This window comes from Pleuronectes platessa, chromosome 3 (genome assembly GCF_947347685.1).
Source record: "Pleuronectes platessa chromosome 3, fPlePla1.1, whole genome shotgun sequence".
Classification (NCBI taxonomy): Eukaryota; Metazoa; Chordata; class Actinopteri; order Pleuronectiformes; family Pleuronectidae; genus Pleuronectes; species Pleuronectes platessa.
Window position 1 is genome coordinate 23,138,355 of NC_070628.1, and position 22,651 is coordinate 23,161,005.

Sequence of the window (22,651 nt, forward strand, 5' to 3'; positions counted from 1 at the left end):
ATTCAGGGGCTTGTGTTGACAGATATTGCAGTTTTATTGCTTGCATTTGATTTCAAAGTAATTTTAAGAATAAGAGTGAAGAGTCAGAGGTCGGTCCTCTCTGCTGTCGCCTCCTGGTCCACGTTGTCTGCTCGTTCCAAGCGGATGTGTTGGCGACACTTATCCAGTATTTCCAGCTCTCTGATTTTCTGGATTCATTGTGACACAGAGACAGGATTCAGTGCGATTGTATATCAGGGATAATTTATTATATTTTCACTACGGACAGAATCTGAACTTTCTGCAGTGCTACTGATTTATTCCTGCAGCAACTGATATCAATCTCTTCCAAAGAGGTTTTCATCGGCATTTGTGTGATGGTTAGCAGGATGACGCAAAAAACATTTGACATATTTCTATGAAACATGGTGGAAGGACTTGGCATGAGTCAGGGATCCAGAATATTTTAAACTTTCTTTATCATTGAAAGATTTGGACAATTCTCCCAGGGAATAATTCAGGGATCATAATGAGAAAATCCGGCCAATTTAAAGAGCTGATATCTATGAGTGTGTGAAACTTGAATTTAATTTGCCTGTTGGACCTTGGGCGGAGGTGTGTACTTTCTGAGAGCTTTCTAGATTTGTTTATATGATTCTGAATATTTACGAAGATACAAGAACTTTTCCAAATACAGCACTGCATGACGTTTTAATATAATAGAATCTTGAATGCAAATTGCATATTTACCTGTGATATTTCCGTGTTGATTATATGGATGTACTGCTTCTCCTGACCAAGAGAGGCCATGTCTGCCAGAAACTGTCGTCTTTCCTCTATCTCATCCAGAACTACACAAACACAGGTTCATATTAGACTGATGGAAGGGCTGTGGATTTATTAAGTTAGACTGAATTAAATTTCAACAGACAGTCTTATGAGGGATCACACCATAAACATGATGACACTAGAAATGTTTACATGAGCACTCAGTACTTAGCAGAATCACTCTCACCCTCCTGATACTGGTCTCTCTCCTCCACTTCTGGGGTCCAGCATGTTGGAACATTTGGGGATGGGGCAGATGTGGGCTCTTCTTCTCCTGTTGCCATTATATTCTGAAGCCTCCTCTTCTCTTTCTCTAAGTCCCCTGGATTCAGAGTGAAAAAAAAAGAAAGAATGTTTCTCAGGATGCAGAAATTAAAACAGATATAGTTCGTTCAAGTGCAATATAGGCCTGTCAAAACACAAATGTGCAGAACCAGTAAACGTACTGGTAGCAGTGGGGCAGAACTTTTCTCTAGAGTAGCTGTTTCCAGAACAGCAAGCTTCTGCACTGCGTCTCTGAGGTCGGCTCGGCAGGCGTCTCTGGACAGATTTACTGGTTTTCGGCTGAGTGGGAGAAGGTAGCAATTTGGGGTCAGGGGGCAGTGGCAAAGATGTTCCATCTGTGGAGGCAGAGTAAAAAATAAATAAATAATGTTTTATAGCATTTTCATCTTTCTTTTCAGAGAATAAATAGTGGTTCTTGCTGGAAAAAAAATTCCAAAACATTGAGGGAACTGTCTATATCTATGAGTGTCTTAAATTTGGTGCAGCTTGATTGAATTTAAGGAGACAATTAGGCCTTGACCATTCTAGAGTCCCTATTATTAGTAGTAGTAGTAGTAGCAGTTTTATTATTATTATACCTTTAAACCACGTGAGATTATGTTGTTTTCATTATCTCATATGCTGATTGTTGCAATATAGATAAAGTATGAAACACAGTAATGAGCACTTATACCAGATTAAAATATTTAAGATAATATGAAATATCTAAACTTGATTATCATACTTGAGTTAAAAAACATTTTAAAGCTTTTAACTTACTCCTCAGACTTTCATTGATGTGCTTTCTCTGGAGGTTGGTGAGTTTGGACTCCAGCATCATCACTGAGCAAAGGGAATACAGCATGATGAGGAATACACAACACAGTAGAGTGGTGAACACTTCAACGTACACACACACACACACACACACACAAACACACACACACACACACACACACACACACACACACACACACACACACACACACACACACACACACACACACACACACACACACGGTGAGCTCCTCTATCTATGTACATCCCATTCATACTGAGCATGAAGTGCATCATCATCATCATCATCATCATCATTAGCATTATCATCATCATCATCATCATCTCACATCTCAGCATGTCCTGGGTCTGTTTGCTGTACGCGGTGACCCTGGGCTTGTTCCACAGGCCCCTCCCACCTCTGCTGTGTGAGGAGGCCTCCATCTGCAACAGAGACACATTACCCACAATCCCTGAGGGGACGTCGTTTGAAGAATGAACACTCTGCTGTTCTCGGTGAAGCTAGCTAACAGCTCTGTGGCTAACAATAGCAGCACAACGTCATATCGATCAAATAAATATAAACCTGGTGAGATAAGATCTACAAGTGGACACAACACAGGAAGAACTCACTGAAACACGTGGTGTTGTTTGTTGTTATCTGGGGACAAACTCCGGAACTCAACCACCTGCGTCTTCTGCGGTGCCCCTGAGTGCTGCTGCTATGGCAACCAACAACCAACAACCTGTGCAGCCAACACAATGATAACGATGATAATGATAAGACCTTCAGATAATTCATTTTATAAATGTATAGCCTATATTAATGGCACATTATACAAACTGATTTCGTGGCTGTGTTTTTATTTTATATTCACATTCACTTGATATTGTTTGCAAAGATGGAGGCGCAGTGATACCATATGACAACTAGATGGCGCCCAAGAAGGATTTATAATAAAACTTTATTTGTATAGCACGTATCTTACCATGATTCAAAGTGCTTAAGAAAATACACTGGAATAAAAAGACATAGATAAAAACGAGACCAAATTAAAATAAGAAAGATGACACAAATGAAAATATTAAAACCAGGCATTAAAATATTTTAGGTTTATATGCAATGCAATAGGTGCCTACAAGTCTAATCTCACATTACAGTTGATATGACACTTCACCAGTTACTACCATGGATGTATTTGTAACATCATTGATATCAAATAACATCTATTATGTTGGAGTAATCTCCTGATAATGAAAAATAATAGTTTGTCACATATACTAAGAAAGTGGACAAGAATGAACTATCATCACAGGAATGTGTTAGTCTAATGCAATCAGATGAACTAGACAAATAAAGGGTTTAATCTAAACTGTAATGTCGTCCTTTAATTTTATTTGTCAAAGGTCTAATTCCACCACAGGGGTCATTGAAAAAAATCATACCACTACACCAAAAATAAATGTTAGAGATTTATTTTCTAACCAATTTTTTGAATACACATTAACATGCATCTAACATATTGAGAGGCTGATTTGACCCTCTGCCCAGCAACCTCCATCCGTCCAAGGTTAGATAAGTTGTGTGCTACCCATCAGGGTACGACATCTCACTAATGTGGGAGTATGTGTGCCATCCACAGATGGGGATTCACTGTCTCTTCTACATGTATTTTTAAAATAAATAAATGAATCTGTGAATTACTTTAATAGCTCAGTGTTGTATGCAAGATTTATGTTTATAAATGGCAATGGCATGGCCACCCTGTACCTAGCACATGTTTAAATTAAAAACATGAATATATGAACCCTATTATATTTGGATAGCTTAGTATTGAATGCACAATAACAGGGTAGCTATGTTTATATATGGCACTAGGCCCAGTTTAATATAAAACAACAATTTTAGACAATATATATAGTAGGGGGTCCCTGCTCCATCTCTCCACCAGTTTGGGGGTCCCCGGCCTGAAAAACGTTGAAGACCCCTGCTGTATAGAAATGAGGTGGTACAAGTAGTTGTTTAATATACTGTACAGCTGCACACAATAAACTGGGAATAGTCCTGAACTGTAAAAGTAGCCTCAATTGTTATCCTGTTTTATCCCAGTTTTTTAAATGATTCATATTATGTATTAATTGCCATGTTATAAATATTGCATCATACATATAAAAACAAATTGTCTATCATTATTATATCATGAACATTTTTTATGTATTTCCTTGACCACTTACAATTCCTAATAAATTGCATAAGACTACATACAACGCAGATTTCTTTTTTCTTTAAAAACACAGAAATTCTCCTCTTGCAAAAGAAAAAAGGGACATTGGATGAATTTGTGCTTTAGAACATAAGAAAGCTCTTATGTGAAGGTTTCCAGTAGCAGCAGCAGCAGCAGCTCCAAGAAGCTGCTCTCAGTGACAGAGCATGTTTATCAGCGATAGGTTAGTCATCGAGGGGGAGCAGCAGTCAGAGGTCTATTATCTGTGAGAAGACAGCAGCCTGCCTCTGCCCCGCGTCAACAGATAAACAGCACCCAGAATATAATCATCTTTCACACACAGGTCTTCTCAGAAGCCGCAACGGGAAGACAGGACTTGATCTGTGATGGCATGTGCGTGTGAAGCATATTCAAAACTATCAGCAGGAATGGATCGATATATGATTCTGTAAACCAGAATCATGAAACGTATTAAAAGCTGGTGTTGGCTCATGAGAGATGTCTGCAGCTCTACTTGTTTGTTTGTGTTGTGTCTTTAATCAGCTCTTTAATAATGAACAATCATCTCTGATCACTGCCTGGACGAACTTTACATTTATTCACATTCATGTTTGTGTTGATTTTTCTCACATCACGTTGGTATAAAGTGTCCACACACTTCAGCTCACTTGGACCAATGCTCTCTCTTTGCAGCCTATGCCAAAGCATGCAGTCTCAGATAGAGCAGTCATCTGATAATGGCCTGAGCAACCTGTTTACTTGTGAATGAAAAACAGTGAGGACTGCATCAGTCTGCAGTGGTGACAGTTAATTTGATGTATTCTCATATAATTGTGCAATATTAGAAATCCCAATTACTTATGATGTTTGCTTTAATGCTTTTGTTTTTTCTATTTATTCTCTGTTTAGGTATATTTAGTTTTGTTTTAAGTCAACGGTTATTTCAAATGTGCTACATCAATTATTATTATGATTAAATCACATTATTAAATGTGTTTAAATCATCGAACTTTCATTTTTTATATTAGTGCTCAACTCAGTCATCCACATTTCAGCAAATGATGAATCTTGTTTACCTCAGAAAAGTTTAATAAGCACAATATCTCTCTGTGTTTCTCCATGAACACCAATGTTTTTGCTCGTGGTTTTTTTTCTTCAGATTTGCCTTTTTGCTCTGAATACCGCAGAACAGGAAGACAGTGAGTTGAGATGAGATAGAAGAGTTTGTTGGTGATGTAAATGAACAAACTTCAGTCATAAAGAAAAGCAACCAGCTGTGAAGCCCACGCTTTACGCTCCACCTCCTTAACGGTCAAAACCTACGTGAAAACCAGAGATTTGAAATAAGACTCACAGCTGACAGAGATAGACAAGGCCGAGGAGGGAGAGATATCAGGGGAGGGATGGAGAGAGGGGGAAACAGTTTGTGAGGCCTTTTAGCTCGGACTGGACTGTGAGGGGGAAGAGAGGCCTGGGCTGCAGGCTCTGACTTTCTGTTAGCTGAGGGTCAAGTAGAAAAAGAACAGAAAGGAAAAATTAAAAAGAGTTGTTGTCATAACAAAGTGCTTGATGGCAGTTACCCAGGCTGTGCTCCCGTCAATCAGCTCCTTCTCCAGCCTCGCTCACTCCAGCAGCGACAACATGAAAGTAAGTAAGAAGTTCGTGTGTCCGGGTGCCACACAGGAACATCTTAGTTCATACTGTTCACTTGGTTAAAGAGATGAGAGCAGGAGCCAAAACAATGAATACAAATAAATATAATACACAATATGTTTCTTTCCTCAGCCAAGGAGGATATGTTTCTGTCTGTGTCAGTTTCGTGGGATTTTTAAATTAGTGTGTAATAAGTGGCTTCATTCTGATCTGGTGAAGTTAGACGTTGTTTCATGAGTGGACTGTTGGGCTTTGTGTTGAAGGTATGTTCTCTACTTGGTGACATTGAAGTTTTATCTCGTGATGGCCAGTTCACAAATAATTGATTCAATTAGAGTTAATAATTACTTTTTGATTGTCTTAAGCTGTTAAGTTGAACTTGTGATATGAGCTGATAAAAGAAGAAATTGAAAACTCTTACACCTCGTGAGAAGCATGTCTCTTGTATGTACCCCTGTGTTTTAACGTGTTAGACTGGTTAAACCGGACTGGTTTTAGTTGTTGTTTGGGGGTAATTCGAGCTTTTGATTAAATCTAGCTCTTCTTCCTGTGGAGCTAGAATGCACTTGTAAATTGCTTTGTACAAAAGTGAGCAGTGGTTCCTGCTGTGGCCAACACACTGGCTGCAAAGGAACCCCTTCCTAAAGTGGTGACGGTGATGTTGTAATGTGCAAAAAGGAATCTGAAATATAAGGCTTCAGCAATCTGAGGTAGACAAATCAAGACAATCGTAAATCCTCCATCTGTGTCTCTACAGACAGTGTTTCCTTTGTGGAGAAATTGTAAATTAGGACAAAGTAGTAACAAATTAGAAATGTGGTACTAGAAGTACTAATAGCTGTGGGGGAAGGATGTCTTCTCATTTGCTTTGGGCAGCAGGAACAATCCCTTGCTATGAACATATGCAAGCATTGTTTAAAGATAGATTTGTAGAAATATGAACCTATCTTCTGTTCCTCTCTGCAAACCTCTAGGTGTGGAAGTCTGAGGGCGGCTCTCTGCCTCTGGACTCTCTCAGTAACAGACCCAGCATCTCGGAGCAGCTGCAGGTCTCCAAGCAGATGACAGAGGAGCTCCTAGACGACGACAGCCGAGCATCTTGGGACATTGAGTTCCTGCTGTCTGACTGGAGCAACCCCTCTCCTGAATTCAACCCTTCTCTGGAGAACTGTGATCAGCGGCTGCTCGACCCACACACGGCCTACCAAGAGGTGGCCACGTTTAAGGAGCAGCCAGGTCAGGAGTGTGTGCAGGTGAGAAGCGGCAGCTTCGTGGCAGAGCTCCTGTCCCCTGATCAAACCACAACACACCATCCAGAGCTGTACCACCATTACAGTGAGGCACAAACAGGTCGGACTTCCGCTCCCAGTCTGGCTAACGTAGATCAGTTTGGCTTCCTGCAAGGAGGCCGAGGAAACCACAATAAGGCCTCATCATGGGACTATAACCCCTACTATCCCCAGCAGCACCCGTCCATGGTGACCTACCCCGAAAGCAGGTTCATCTCCTCTCAAGCTGTGACCACTGACCCTCAACACTACAGCTACATGCCCGGCTACAGCCACAACGCCAACCTTTACTGTGACTACACCCACAGCCAAGCCAGCGGTCATCTGCCCCATCACCAGCAACCCCTGATGGTGGGAGCCCAGCTGCCCCCTGCTGGGGTGGAGGGGAAGCGTGGTCGGAGGGCAACAGGGAAGAAGAGGCCCGCCATCCACAGCTGTGAATACCCCGGCTGCAGCAAGACCTACACCAAGAGCTCCCACCTCAAGGCTCACCTTCGCACGCACACAGGTAACACCCACAAGAAAATGTGTTTGAACACAAGATAGGATTTAACGCATTGGTATGATGGTTATCATTTTTTTTTGTGTGTATTGATCAGGGGAAAAGCCCTACCAATGTTCATGGGAGGGATGCAACTGGAAATTCGCCCGCTCTGATGAGCTGACGCGTCACTACCGCAAGCACACGGGCCAGAAACCCTACGAGTGTCTGCTGTGTCAGAGGGCCTTCTCCCGCTCCGACCACCTGGCTCTGCACATGAAGAGACACACTTGAAGCCCACACGCACGCACACACGCCAGACACACGCACACACACACACACACACACACACACACACACACAAACAGGGGTTTGATGTTGTAATTGATTACTCATTTGGTTCAAAGTGCAAATGTTACAAGTCAAAGATTTAAGATTCCCTTTTTTCAAAAAAAATAACGATTGATATCCTGTGCTTACAAAAAGGACCATTACATCACAACAATTTCTTCAGACTCATGAAAAGAGTCATAATTTATGCAGCAAAATTGCCATGAGAGGTCTACATTTCCTATAGTTCGACCTGGATGCCACCAGCTAATCAGGTGCATTAGACAATGGTCACATACACACAAATGTTTCTGTGGGGAAACCTCGCCCCATGGGAGCCTCGTCCCATCAGCCCAGGTTTATTTATTATTAAGTCTAGGTTATATCACAGATTGAAGTCAGATTTATTACTCAGACAAGTCAAGTCAAGAATAAGACATTGGAGTCCCTTACTGGTGTAATGACTTCCCCGTACTTTAAAGGTCCAGTGTGTAAGATTTAGGTGAAAGGAATCTAATGGCAGGAATTGAATATGAAATAATCCTATTAACGTATTCAGTAGTATGTTTCACTGTTGTTTTCTTTATCCTAAAAGGACACCATGTTTTTTACAGTCGTCCAAACTGGACAAACTAAACATATTTCGAGTTCTAATGAGAACTGCAGGCTGCCACAGGTTCTCTGTGATCTTTGGAAGGGGAGGGTGAGGTGAGGGGGATTCAGCTGCAACATGCAGCTTCACCTCCAGATAACCCTGAAACTATAAATCTAATAATAACGCCAACACAAAGACATCCGTTCTCACCAGAGCCACGTGGACAAACACTGTACACACTATGGGCACGTAGACACCAGCAGACTTAAACACTAACAACATATATACCAAAATAATATACGTGACATAGGTTATCATAGTGTATCCTGTAGGAAGTCACGGCTCACTCGGCTACCACCACTATGGTAATAATGATTGTAAATGTAAGTATATGATTGTACAGTCCATGTATGGTTGTGTATTTTTCTGTCATCTAAGTTTGTGTTTTGTCTGTTTCAGGGAATTTTTATTTAAAAAAAACAAGTGTGCTTATATTTCTCATTTTCAGATCTGTAAACAATATGCATCTTTAGCTGTTGCCTATTATAATCTAAAAATGAGCAACATATTTATTAACACAATCTTTTATATCAACAGAAGGTATTATATTGTTGTACAATGTTTTTTCTATTCTCATAGTGCTTTAAAGTGTTTTAAATGTTGTTATCTTTGTTATAGTTCCAATAAAGGCCTGTAATGCTTTAAACTGCCTTCGAGCAGAATCCAAATCTATTCTAAAATCCTTAAATCGTATACTGAATGACTCTAAAAATATGCAGTTGCTAAGTGTAATGTCAGCCTTTGGACTTGAGGTGGCAGTCTTCTGTAAAAGGCCCTGGTATATCTGTAGTGTTTCTAAACTGGGTGAGGACGAGATTAGAATGAGAATCTGTTTATGTAATGCAGTTTTTTCTGATTCATCCTGATTATGTCAGATGATGGAGGCCGTCATCACATTATGGAGCTCCTCATAAACTTGAGACGACACGCTCACCATTGCCAACACGTGTTCATGCACATGCACTTTATATATATATATAGAGGCTATTTATGGAGCATGTGTTGCAAAGGTTTAGATCGTTGTAACAGCTTGTACAGTAATATATTTAGAGCTGTAGAAGGTTTAATGGTTTAATTTGCTGTATTCTATACTTGGCCCACTGGTATTTTAGGACTGCTTTAGAGTCATAGTGAATAATCTCTGTTTGGCACTGCAATTAAACCTGCTCATCCAGGACAACATGAGACACACACACACACACACACACACACACACACACACACAAACACATACACAAACACACACACACACCGACACACACACACAAACACACACGGTCTTGTCTCGAATCAATGACGTACTTTGATTTCCTGGACACTTACTTAACCGGTTACTACTTTCCTAATCCTGACCTTTTAACTAATTTAACTTTAACCTTAAAACAAGTCTTCACATTAGAGTCCAATAATTTACATCATGGGCTCTGTGTAAACAGATTAATGTCCCCTCATCATGAGTATCACCTGGGCCACACTTACACACAAACACACACACACACACACAGATATGAATTGATCCTGGTAATTCTGATGCTACAGATATACTCCTTGGTCATCAGTTATCTGTTTTCCACTGAGCCTGCGGTTGCACGGCGAGGCGCTCCACATCAGAGGATGAATCCACAGCAGAGAGAGTCATGAGGCTCCATCTGCAGAATGGGTTTATTTTAGCACAGTGTTCAAAAGTACATGATTTGGGATTCAGAGGTGACACGGGGACAGAGGCACAGTGCTGACCTGCACTGCCCCCGAAAAAGAACAAACACTCCAACTGAACTAAACAAATCCCCTCTCCTCTTCCACTCTTCCACTTTCTGGTTTCTTCCTCTTCTCGGTTACATCATGCCATACTTCTAAAGAGGATATTACGCAGGAATTATGCATTCAGGGCACGACTCGACTGTTAACAGGCAGCAGAACACACCCTGCAGCATGACTTGAAATGTTTACCTGGAAAAATATTGTGTTGTGACCAGATTGCAGCAGCACTTTAACAAGTCAAAGGCTAAAAAATGTCATTATAATAATGAGGCTTAAAGTCTGAATAGGATGTGCTATGAACAATAGCACTTATGCAATATGTTTACATGTTTTGGACTCTTTTAGCAAATGACAGTGGATCCGTGGAGTTGTATGTTTCATTTTCTGTAAGTCCCATTGGCATAATGTAAAATCATTATTGGAAAACCGCTTAATTTGCTATATTAGAGAGAAATCTTCCCTCTTCCTGCCATCAGCACTTCCATATTTCATCAGCAGATGAAACACAGAGGAAAGCTTGAATGCTGAAGATCTGAGGAGAAGGTTTACTTGAGGACGAATGTGTAATTAAATTCCCCCTCTCTCTCTTGTTTTCCTCTTTGGAGAAATGCAGCTTAATCAGTGTGTGTATGTGTGTGTGTGTGTGTGTGTGTGTGTGTGTGTGTGTGTGTGTGTGTGTGTGTGCGTGTGTGAGTGTGTGTGTGTGTGTTTGTGTTTCACCCCATTGAGAGGGCATTTCAGGACACATGTTTGCGAGAAGCTGAAAGGGAAAGTTAGCAGAGATTAAACAGTGGTCATTCCTTCTCCTAATGAAAACAATAATAATAACACAATAAAAATGACACAGTTCATCAATGTCAAGCATTTAGAACTTTAATAAACGCTGCAGAGAAGTCAAAATGTGATAAAACATAACCCCTTAACTCGTGCTGTTAAATTATGTAATTTCCTCATTTACTAGTTGCCGCACAGATAACGCGTTTCTTGTGTGTAGTTTTCTTTGAACTCTGTGTGGTCTGAAGCAAATTAGATCTGTGCTCGTTGAAGAGAAAACATAAAAAAAAAAATTAACATTAGTATCAATGCATTTACCAACTTATTCCACAAAAGTCTGTCTGGCTGTCTGTCTGTATGTGGAATGCATATCTGGTGAACTCTGCATAATTCCTTAATGGCAAGCGGCAGTACAGTGTCAAATTTGGTGCGATTTGGACACGCGATAGTTGAATATTAATACAATTTGAAATAAACATACGACCAGGGCTCTGTAGCAGTCAGTGGGGGCGGGGCAGTGTGAGGTCAGTCTGCAGACCGAGTTGAACAGGTCTTCTTCTACGCTCTCTGATAAACTACAGCACGGCCGACAACTGGTTCAAAAAGTGAAGATTTTGATGATTTGTGTTTTTATTTTACCACAACAGGGACATTTACAGGTATCATTGGTGCTGATCACTGTCATGGCAACAGCATTCAATAACCTCCTCAAAAATTCAAAGTAAAAAGACAACATTCGTTTGTCGCTGCATTGCTTTATATCAAGCTAATCTAGAGAGCTTTTATTTTGAAAATTCGTGAACTTAGGTCTGAAGGTTGTTTTTCGATTTCTCTCCAGACCTGTGAAATAGCCGAAATGTAATGTATAAAAGAATAACACAATTTAAGTAATACATTTAAACTCATATATAAACCACGCGCGTAGACAGTAATGAGGCAAATTCTCTTTCATTTGATGAAAAACATTCACTGCAGATAAACCAGGTAGGATGAACACAAGGTTTTCTATCTCCCCCTGAACTATAGACTTTGTATAAAAAAAAAACTCACGCACACAACGTCAAGCACACAAACAACAAAAAGTGTCAGTACCTTGTAGAACTGTTTGAGGAGGCCTCACTAATGACAAGGAATAAATCGGAAGTAGCTCAGGAGCATTAAAGAGAACAGGCAGGTTTAGAACGGGCACCGCACTAGTGGGACATATGGCTCAGTATTGAAACAATAACTGAAGTTATAACAGGTTTTAAAACAACACAACACCCTGTGAATGGCAACACTGGTCACCTCAGCATGGCAGACAAACATCGCAGCGAAACACAGTCTCAGACAACCGCGAGTGAAGAGAATGTTGTAGCATTAATATTTCAGCAGCCCTGCCTCTCCAGTGAGCATCTATAAATGGATTTTCTCTGCATTATTAAGCCCCTCTACTTTAGAACAGCAGGGATACCAAACGCAGACATCTATCTTCATTTGAATTTTGTGGCGGTTACACATTCACGTATATGGAGCCAAACTGGCAACCCTCCATGTGTGAGGAGAGATAAGTATTTCTAAATGCAGATCAACTTGCCCAACACAACGCGCTCTGTCTGTCTCTCTCTCTTTTCTCTCTCTCTCTCTCTCTTTCTCTCATCTAATTCAATGTATATTGATGACGGGTTTTGTGTGTTCATGTGCAGAACTATTGACTGCACTGTTTGTCTGCTATTGCACAACCTCACATAATGGGCATCCTGGCCTGATGTCCGAGAACAGGATGAGGATTAGAGTGGTGAAAGCCGCTGCAGCACTGAGACTGTTGACGGGGGATTGTGAGTCCAAGTGGATCGAGGAACGGAAAAAGGAGGGAGGGAGAGAGGGAGGGAGGGAAGGGAGGAGAGGGGGCGGGTGGGATGGTTCTCCTGATTTGAACTTGAGTTTACACACACACACACACACACACACACACACACACACACACACACACGCACACAGACACAAAGTCAAACAAGGCCACTGTCGGCCAGAGACAGTCAATTACTCTGTGCATTCGTTATTTTGGGCTATAATGAAGCATACACACATACAGACATTAAGAGCTCCTCTGAGAACATGCATTCAAAATGAAAAACCCTTACCTTAACCTGATATAGGAATGTCTATGATTTAATACAAACACTGTTTAAAATAACATTAAATCAATTATCAAAGCGTCTTTTGTTGGAGTCTGCCTGGTAAATGCCAACGTCTTTCCAGCTCCTCTTGAGTTTCTTTTTTCAAAATCTAAAGTCCAAACTAAATCTAAATCTCAAACTCAATTTGGAAACTGACGTCTTTGAGTTATTATCCCTGACTTGATAAATCTCCTCAGAAGAGATTAAACAACATGTTGAACAGACAGAATAGTTCTCCTGCTAAATGGTAAATTGACTTTAACGTTTGTCTTTGAGCATCACAACTCGTCTAACATAAATACCACAACAATAGCTTCAACACAAACCCTTTTTCCAAAAATAAGTCTAAAACCAAGTCTTAACAGTCAGAAACACATTGACACATTCTGCTCTGGACATTAACCTTCGCTGTAATCTGAGGTGTAGATATCCTCCAGGGTGTAATACGATATATACATCTAAAACAATAAAGATAAATAAAGGATAATGAGAGACTGATCATGTGAATTTGCAAACTCTGCAGATACTGGTTGGTCTTCAAAATAGTTGGAAGTGAACTGGCCTGATCGGCATTATATATAGAATAATCTATGATTTGCTTTGTTTTTAACATCCAGTCCTATCCTCTTGTTGTCTTCAACCCTGACTTTGTTGATGCATGTGTGCTTCCTGGCACATTAACACCACGTTTAGATCTGTGAAATAAGGTGAAGACATTGAAATGAAAGTGTATATTACGTGTTAAATTTTGAAAAGAAGAAGAAACAAAGAAAGAAACAAAAAAAGAAACAAGCAAACAAACAAATTTTAAAAAAAAAGCTTCACAGTGCTAAAGGGATAAAAACAAAAAAAGTCAATGGTTGCATTCATTTTAGCAGTTATTATTATTTTTGGTAACTGTCCATCTGTAGTCTGGAGTCAGAGGAAGAAACCACCAACACACTACCTACAGAATCATATAACAAAAGCTCCCTTTAGTGGATTACCGGTAGTTTTCCAGCTCCTAAAAACTATTTTTTATCACATAAACATGACGGTAGTAGCTCTCTTGGAGGTAAACATTTTAAATGCATGTTCATGGCAGTAAAAGATAATGGGTTAAAAACATGGCAGATGACCAGAATAGCCCTGTTTTTTCTTCAGGAGACGGATCGGGTCGCAGCTACGGAAAATTCTCTAGTTTACATGTGTCTGTCAATGTGTTTGCTGTTTCTACATAACAACCTCATGTGATACAACATCATTTATTCAACTGATGTTTCATTAAACACACACATACACACGCGCGCACACACACACACACACACAAACAGGGCTTCTTTCATATTTTGCACAAAATTTCAGTTATATAATAGTGCAGAGTGAACACATCAGCAGTGAAGCATGTCCAGTGATGTAGCAATTGTTGGTCTTTTACAGCACCAACCTTCAGCACAATACATGGGGACACGGTTAGAGTCACTGAGGGTAAGAGTTATATTGTTCAAAGGTGGGTCAGTGTAGAAAGTCCTCATGCACACACATACTGTACCAGAGAACCTTAGACTTCAACCAATCATGGCAAACGCCTTGACAGAGTTTCTGTGCTGCCCCTGGGATACTAGACTTTGTTTTCTTTAAGTTGTATTTATCAATCATTAAAGAACAGGAAGTAGATCATTAGTAGATCCCATTAGAAGTTATACATTTATGCTTTTTTCCAGGATTTAGAAAAAATTATATTCGCAAAATTAAATCTCAAGGTAGACTAATGAAGACTACCACTCAAAAACATTACACCACAAACAATTATTGTGACTCATTCATTTGAACATAAGACAGGTGAAATGTTCTCAACTCACTCTCTTATTTACGTCAGAATGAATTGTAATAACTTTGATTCACTGACTTACAAGGACATTGTCACGTCATCAGTTTTGTTTATTTGGATTTATGTCAAAAAAATTCTGCAAAACTATTTCCATTTCCATGAGCATGAACTTTATAGCATTTACTGCTAATAGGCAAATTGTGGAAAATATTTTTTCTCAAGTAGTATCAGATATTGTGTCATTACAATGACACTCAATAGAGAAATCAAAGACTAAGTCTATTTGTACTGGAAACAGGTGAAAAATGTTAAATGATCTATAAGCGGTCAGTACAAAGAAATAAATACCAACTAATAAAATGAAAGGAACGAACTGAAATCATAATTTTTCAATTCATTGCCAGCTCATGCAGCTGAACCTCAGGACAATACAGTTCACTCTTCTCAGAACTTCTCCACGGACCTCCTCTAAGAGTCTGTGCATGGATCTGTCAAGGTCAAAGCAACAGGGCAATAGTGTCATTGTTCTTGGTAAACGGTTCAGAGAGGACATACAGAGAGGAAAGAATGAGAAGTTAATTGTTGTCTTGTTTGGAAAAAAAATGCTGAAAATGACACAGAGAGGTCCTGTTTGGAACGTTTCCATGTGCGGGGAGGAAGTGTCACAGTGCAGCGGACCGCTCGTGGAACAATGTTCCTTTTTTCTGAGCAGCCTCACCCCAGCTGAACTTCCAGCACAGCGTAGTCCTCACATGCTCTCTGTCTTGGTCTATTGCATAACAACTCTCTTTTCCATTCACACTATCTCCCGGCAGCCGAGCGGCTCACCCTCTGCAGACAGCTGCCTTTACATTTACAATACGTGGTTATATAGTTTATAGATTAACTCTCAGGTGCCTTTACACAGGGATTGGTTCATTTTGTTCCTACACACTAAAGCCAACAGTCACTGAAAAAGCTTTTGTTCTTTGACACGGGCAACGGTTGTGTGTGGGAAACAAAATACACAACCATATGTTTTTTTATGTCAGGATACAAAGACAGCATGTACAAACACACACTTCAGTGTATTTGTGTTACCTTGAACTGCAAAGAGCAGATGAGGACAACTCAGGCCACTATGATGACTGTGCACACTTGCTTTGATAACTGTATGATCTAATCGAATGTAGTGATGTAAAAAAATGAAATGAGAGAGAATATCCAAACCTGTGGGCGTTGCAGGTTTTGAAATGGATCAGCAACGAGCCTCTCATTATTAAATCACAAGAAATATTACTTCTCTACTTGAAATACCCAACTTAAACAGACTCGATGTTCTGTAAGTTAGAGCAGAAAGGTTGAATGTTACCAATTAAAATGTTAAACCTCTTATGATAGATAGATTTCTGAATATTCATGACCCGGTTCAAACTGTTAAACTAAGTCAAACATATTGTGCAATTTTCGAAAAGATCAGTATGACCTGCGCGCGTGTGTGTGCACGTGTGTAACACGTTGGAGCTTTATAGGATTTCTTCCCCTGTTTGATGCAGAACAAGTTTACCAGGTAACGTGTAACTCTTGCAATCGGCCAAACGAAAACCTAAAGTAACACTTCCAGGTACAGCTGCATGAATAAAATCTTCGGTGAAGGACGTGTGGTCACATGCAGGACCGTATATGGCTGGGTTCTGGTGACCCATGCAGGTGATGGGCAGGATTCCCAGGATGACACTCTTGGTCTGTTTGTGTGTCCACCACCTCGTCCCAAATGAAACATCTAAATCATCATTGTTCATGATCCCCAGAGGATGAATCCTACTGACGTTGACCACCAACAGGTCAATGTTTTCGCTTATTTTGTAAATTATATGAATATTTACTTGATAGATTGGCTCTAGCAGGGTCTTACTGTGAAGTGTTTACATGTTTTCGTGGCCTTGAGGATTTTTCCTGGCATAGGTTGACTGTGTGACAGTGATGGTTTGTCGGTCAGCCCCGTGGTACACTGGCAACGTGTCCGGGGTGAGAAACAACATGAGACAATACAAAAAAATAAGCATTTAAAATGAATAAAAAGAGTGGCATGGAGAATCAAAATATATGTATTAATTAAATACAAGATAAATAATAAAATAAAACAATAACAATACTTAGCGAAACACATTGAACACACATGAATGTGATAAGAACTACCTAAAATGTATTTGAGGTGTACTCTAAGTTTGGCCCATGTCCCACCTGCTAACACGGAGGAGGGTTTATGACCTTTTCTGCCGGCAGCCACTAGGGCGTGATTGAGCTACATTGCCTTCACTTTCTGGCAGCTGTCATGTCGTCCATCTTTAAACACAAAAGAGAACGTTTAACTCATTTTTGGCAATTGAAGTTTCAAATCGAACCTATTTTACCTCCAGTTGTTTTTGATTGAAAAAGAAAAAATTATGAACTGTATTTATTCGAATATTTATATATGAGGTTTTCACTTTTGGACTTGATTTGACTGTTTGGCAAATTTGACTGTTTCTTCTTTGTGTTTTCTCTGTGTCTTGCAATGTTTTGAATGAATATAGAGTCTAATGGTTTATTGTAGTACCCTAATGTAATGAGTAACAGCTGGTGTAAACATCAGTATGAGTCAGCAGTAGACAACAGCTGTGTGCGCTTATTGTATACATTTAAATAAGTTATTTTATTTGTAGAAATATTTTCATGTGGCCCCTTTTATTTTATTTTTATCAAGGCCTTTGATTTGCTATTTATTTTCCATCTTGCTCTAGTTCATACTTTGACTGCCACAGTATAATATCTACAAATAAATATATATAGCTTTTATGGGATGAGTGTGAAAGCAGCTCAGGTTTGTTGCTGTTAAATCTCCGCACTGAGGCTGCGTCCTGTTAGAGGAGGAGGAGGGAGGAGGGAGGAGGGAGAAGGGGGGAGGAGGAGGAGGGAGGAGGAGGGGTCAGCCAGGGTGAGGATCCGACCCCATCTGAACCGATGAGCTGAGGGAAGAAGCGACACAGTGATGCGGAGCTGAGTTTTGCGAGGAGCAGAAACATCCAGACGAGCTGTGGAGCTCCACATGTCTCCTCCGTGACAGGACCCGAGCTTCTCATCACACAGCCCAGCTCCTGTTTGACTGTAAGTATCGTCTCCTCTGTAGTTTCACTTTACTGACACCGGCTTTAATCAGGAGGGTCCATATTTTTTTTTTATCTTTGCACTATGTTGTGTGTAGTATTGAAAGTGTAATATTGTCTAGATGTATAAGACGTATCATCCTATATGTGAGTGAACTGATGTTATATCAACATCAACAAACTACCAACAAGCTGATCCGTCATCTATTTATGAAGTAGAGTTGAATTAAAATCTCGGTAGAGTTAAGTGTAAATGCCGGGTTAACGTTATGATCACTGACTCCTAAACTATTTATAAAAAGGAGATTTAAGATAATCGAACATTTCTAATCTTTCACTCTTTTTTTGAAACTTTTTTGAATCTTAAACTTTAAAAATATTCTATAAATTACTCTTTCAATGTTTTTACACAGCACATTCATTGATTTAAATATGTTATATTGAACATTAACTGTTGAAATGACAGTTTTGATATCAAAACATCAAAATAATGAATATATATGAAAGTCCCTTTATTCCTCTCAAATACTCGTAAATATCTGTGTAATATTTAGTTTTATTATTCATTTTTTATTAGTCTTTCAATGTAAATACAGATGCAATATGTTAATAAAATGTTTTACAACACTACAAACAAATCCTCATCATATGTATTTGTGTTTCTTCAACACTAGGTGGTGCCATTATCGTGTGTTTCACTCTGAACATCCAGCCATCAGAGAGCTCCTGACAGACCCTGGAGCTTCCTGAGGTGTTTTTTGAACACAATGGGTCAGCCCGTGGGAGCCATCATCCAGGACCTGTTGGTGCCCTCACTTCGGGGTGAGGAGGGACTTGAGTCCAGACGTCTGGGTGAAGCGTGTGGGTCCTTCACCGATGAAGCCGTTTCCATCCTGACCTCCACGAGCCAGCGAGCTCGAAGCCTCCTGGGTCGCACCTTTTTGCTCCAGCACAAAGAGAGCGCTGAATCTAAGGCTGGCAGCAGCTGCGATGAAGACGGCGGCAATAACATACGCCGCAAACGGGAGTTCATCCCCAGCGAGAAGAAAGACGACGGCTATTGGGACAAGAGAAGAAAAAACAACGAGGCCGCCAAGAGGTCCAGAGAGAGGCGGCGGGCCAATGACATGGTGCTGGAGAGGAGGATCCTGGGTCTGCTGGAGGAGAACGCTCGCCTGAGGGCAGAGCTGTTGGCCCTGAAGTTTCGCTTTGGTCTGGTCAAGGATCCATCTGATGTGAGCATCCTGCCCCTCTCTGTTCCCCTCTGTGCACACCCACCACCCACTACAACACATTACTACCAACCTCACAACGACGGACCCTCATACCTCAACACACAGCAAAGTCCAAGCACCCACCTAATCCCCTCCCAGCCTCAGCAGCAGGCGTCCATCTATGGGCCGAGGGTAAGCGGGCCACTGTCAGGTCACTGTGTGTCCGAGGATTCCGGTGTTTCCACCTCAAGTAGCTCAAACATGGGCAGCCCCGTGTTCTTTGATGACACATTGAGTGAACGTGTCGAGCCTTCACCGAGGCAGGTGGCCGAGGAGCAGCCGGGCTATGACTCCCACATATGTCCCGTGGAGGGGCAGTATGTAAACAAACAAGACTCCCATGAGGGGTTAAGGAGTCTCCCGCACAAGCTCCGCTTCAAATGTTCCGGTGTCAACAGTGACGTAGGGGAGATGTCTCCTTCCTCTGATCACAGACACAGCGAACCCCCTGTAGTGACGGTGGGGCCACACATGCAGGTGAGGAGCCACCAGCAGGCAGCGTGGGACAGTCGGGCAGCGAGTCAGGCCCCGTGGTCGAGGGAGGAGGCTGGTGGTGGACACGGGCAGCAGCATCAGTCTCTGTCCTCTGGGTATTATAACTCCTCCTCTTTGCAGAACTCCCGGGACACTAAGCATACCACTGAGGACGTCAGTCTCAGGTCGCAGATCAGCTGCTTGTCTCAGGAAGTGGCTCAGCTCAAACGGCTCTTCTCTCAGCAGCTGATCTCCAAGGTCACTTAAAACCCGAACAGAGGTAGATCGGAGGCAAATCAATGGTAACGGACATGTTCCAGCTCACATAGGACAAACTATCAGCTATCTGGAACAACCCACCACTGCTTGAAGATACAATGACAGAGTGTGCTTACATCCCCACCTGTTTCTCTGTAACAATTCAGTTTAGTGATCTGTTTGTTCTGCAACGATCAGCACAACACAACCAGGAGAGACAACTTTTAAAACAATGCTTGACGACTGAAGAACTAAAGGGGATTCATGTGTGATTCATTGGATCAGGCTGAATTCCAGCGATTTGACAGAAAAACGAATGTTAAATATTAAGCATGCAAACCGATCCTCAGTCTCATCATGTTCCACACACATGTGAACATGTTAAAGTTTCTGTCAACACCAACAAACAATTGTTCAACCTTTTCAAAGAGAGTTATGTTGAGTAAAACATGATACATTATAATATGTGATACATATGACGCTTTGGAGTTTACTGTAGTTTTGTGCTCTTCGCTATATCTGCTTCCCATTTATGACTGCAAGGTACATATAGAAATTACTGTCATCATCACTGTTCAGCATTGTAACTGTATTTGAAAATAAAAGTATTTTGTCCAAGAATCTAGTGAATTTTTGTATTATTTCAATATACCAAAATAATAATGTTGTATTTGTTCTAAAGGTAAAATGCATTCTGAGCATGTTTCAACTGCAGTTTGTGTTACATCACAGACTCTGCGCAGCAGGGCAGAGGGGGCGATGTGAGTTATGGCTCCAGGGAGAGAGGTGCACTGCTCAACAGCATGAATGGTATCACAGTTTTCTTTGACAGCTGAAGTGATATCTTTAGAATTTCATGTATGGCCTTCCTCTCGTTAATAAATTCTGCTAAATGCTAACGCCACCTTGGCCTCGACTAAGGTCATTAAAAAAAGGGGGGGGGGGGGGGCAGCGGCACTGAGAGTGCCAGGGAGAAAGGGAGAGGAGTGAGATTACTCTGCATGACGCATCTTCCACGTCAGCAGTAGAAAGCTATTTATAGGCCCCAAGTAGCTGCGGTGGAGAGTGATTGGCCCACATCGGAGTGAAGAGTGCAGGTTCAGACTACATTAACATCTGGAGACAGAATGGTACCGCAGATAGATTCTCAGAGCAGTGGAAAAACTGCAGTAAACACTGAATAATGCATTTTAGTATGGGCGTGATTTATTCGAGTGAATTTCGTTATTCACTTTGAATAGTTTCATCTATGGGACTCTATTTTTTGCATCAGCACCAGGTGGCGCCAAGTGCCTTGATCTGCACTGATCACTGACTCATTCATTCAGTCATTCATTCACAGCCGTGTTACTACAGAGGTCATCTCCTCCATTGTGATTTCTGTAGTGCTACATTGTGTTTGAAGCAGAGCACTTTCACATTCATATAACTCATTTCTTTCTCAATGCACGGTGATGCAGGAGGCCGGAGCCTGGGAATTAAAATCGTGTGACCAATGCAGATAGATTGTGATGTGTGAGTTGGTGGTAGAACAGGTAACAGCAGACATGTGCTGCTGCAGAGACACGTTCTACAGGCCATGGCCTCGTTTCTCTCCGCCTCCAAAACAACAACAACAACAAAAAAGTGTTTGTAAGATCTTTTGTCTGTGATCAACCTCCATCCAGCCCAGTCTGCAACCCCCCCATGCCACATAGGAATGAGCGAGAGCCTTTCGGTTGCTAGGCAGGCACCACCACAGTTGCCAAGGGAATGCCTGCATGCAGAGGCAGCTGCATGCGGCGATGGAGCGGTGCGTTGGGGGTTGGTGGTTCCAGCACAGATATGGTGGGGGGAGGAGGTAGACAAGTTCAAGGCCACCGTTTCCCCCAACATAGTCTGATGGGGGGGGGGGGGGGGGGGTGTGTGTGTGTGTGTGTGTGTGTGTGTTTATAGAGACAAGGAGGGGGAAGGGATGTCAGGGAGAGAATGGGTTGGAGGTGGATGTGTGCTTGATACAAAACAGGGCTGACGTAACCGCACATGAAGTATGGTGGATCTGAGGACAACAGGCTTTGTGGGATAATAAATAGAAAAAAGATCCTGAGCAGATGATGCACTTCCTTTTCCTGTGTTGATAAACAAAAACAAAGAAGATGAACTGGCTAAATCCTGAAAGATAATGTAAATGATGTACTGTTGTTTTATTATTATATTATTTTATATCAGAGTGATTTGATTGTCAATTTGTCATCAAGGTTTCTTGGCAAAATGGAAATGATTTATATCAACAATAATCGATTGATCAAAATCTTAACACTGACCATGGCAAAATGAATACATAATGAAATTGATATTTATTTTAAAAATAGCATATGTTTATACAATCATATCCTCTGCTGTCTGCAACTGCAAACGTGACTCTGATCCTACAGAAAGAATCTGCAGGCCATCAGGATGAATTCACAGTAGGTGTATGAGGCATAAACATAATAGAATAAACTGGAAAGGCGTGCTTCCATAAATTATTCCCTGGGAAATCAAGGTACAATTTTC

The 22,651-nt window shown here is 41.0% G+C and overlaps 3 protein-coding genes across 3 annotated transcripts; 2 read left to right on the forward strand and 1 right to left on the reverse strand.

Moving 5' to 3' along the window:
* Positions 1-83: 83 nt before the first annotated feature.
* Positions 84-2,595, reverse strand: c3h22orf23 (chromosome 3 C22orf23 homolog). Its single transcript, XM_053418206.1, has 7 exons — positions 2,482-2,595; positions 2,199-2,292; positions 1,852-1,914; positions 1,254-1,427; positions 995-1,129; positions 730-830; positions 84-188 (listed from the first exon to the last, which is right to left on the reverse strand). Exons 2-7 carry the CDS (start codon positions 2,290-2,292, stop codon positions 84-86), a joined length of 672 nt encoding a protein of 223 aa, XP_053274181.1. The 5' UTR covers positions 2,482-2,595.
* A 2,811-nt stretch (positions 2,596-5,406) lies between these two features.
* klf1 (Kruppel-like factor 1 (erythroid)) lies at positions 5,407-9,127 on the forward strand. Its single transcript, XM_053417663.1, has 3 exons — positions 5,407-5,720; positions 6,701-7,523; positions 7,615-9,127. Exons 1-3 carry the CDS (start codon positions 5,643-5,645, stop codon positions 7,788-7,790), a joined length of 1,077 nt encoding a protein of 358 aa, XP_053273638.1. The 5' UTR covers positions 5,407-5,642; the 3' UTR covers positions 7,791-9,127.
* An 8,808-nt stretch (positions 9,128-17,935) lies between these two features.
* Positions 17,936-20,737, forward strand: nfil3-3 (nuclear factor, interleukin 3 regulated, member 3). Its single transcript, XM_053418621.1, has 2 exons — positions 17,936-18,111; positions 18,785-20,737. The coding sequence occupies exon 2, from the start codon at positions 18,878-18,880 to the stop codon at positions 20,123-20,125; it is 1,248 nt and encodes a 415-aa protein (XP_053274596.1). The 5' UTR covers positions 17,936-18,111; positions 18,785-18,877; the 3' UTR covers positions 20,126-20,737.
* The last annotated feature ends 1,914 nt before the right edge of the window (positions 20,738-22,651 follow it).

What these genes read in the sequence shown, in the direction of transcription:
- c3h22orf23 (XM_053418206.1), bottom strand. Translation starts at nt 2,292, where the DNA reads ATGGAGGCCTCCTCACACAGCAGAGGTGGGAGGGGCCTGTGGAACAAG. An exon ending in GACCCAGGACATGCTGAGAT is followed by an intron (nt 1,915 to 2,198) that starts GTGAGATGATGA and finishes CCCTTTGCTCAG; the next exon opens with TGATGATGCTGGAGTCCAAA. An exon ending in TCAACACGGAAATATCACAG is followed by an intron (nt 189 to 729) that starts GTAAATATGCAA and finishes CAATGAATCCAG; the next exon opens with AAAATCAGAGAGCTGGAAAT.
- klf1 (XM_053417663.1), top strand. Translation starts at nt 5,643, where the DNA reads ATGGCAGTTACCCAGGCTGTGCTCCCGTCAATCAGCTCCTTCTCCAGC. An exon ending in CCAGCAGCGACAACATGAAA is followed by an intron (nt 5,721 to 6,700) that starts GTAAGTAAGAAG and finishes GCAAACCTCTAG; the next exon opens with GTGTGGAAGTCTGAGGGCGG. An exon ending in TCACCTTCGCACGCACACAG is followed by an intron (nt 7,524 to 7,614) that starts GTAACACCCACA and finishes TGTATTGATCAG; the next exon opens with GGGAAAAGCCCTACCAATGT.
- nfil3-3 (XM_053418621.1), top strand. Translation starts at nt 18,878, where the DNA reads ATGGGTCAGCCCGTGGGAGCCATCATCCAGGACCTGTTGGTGCCCTCA.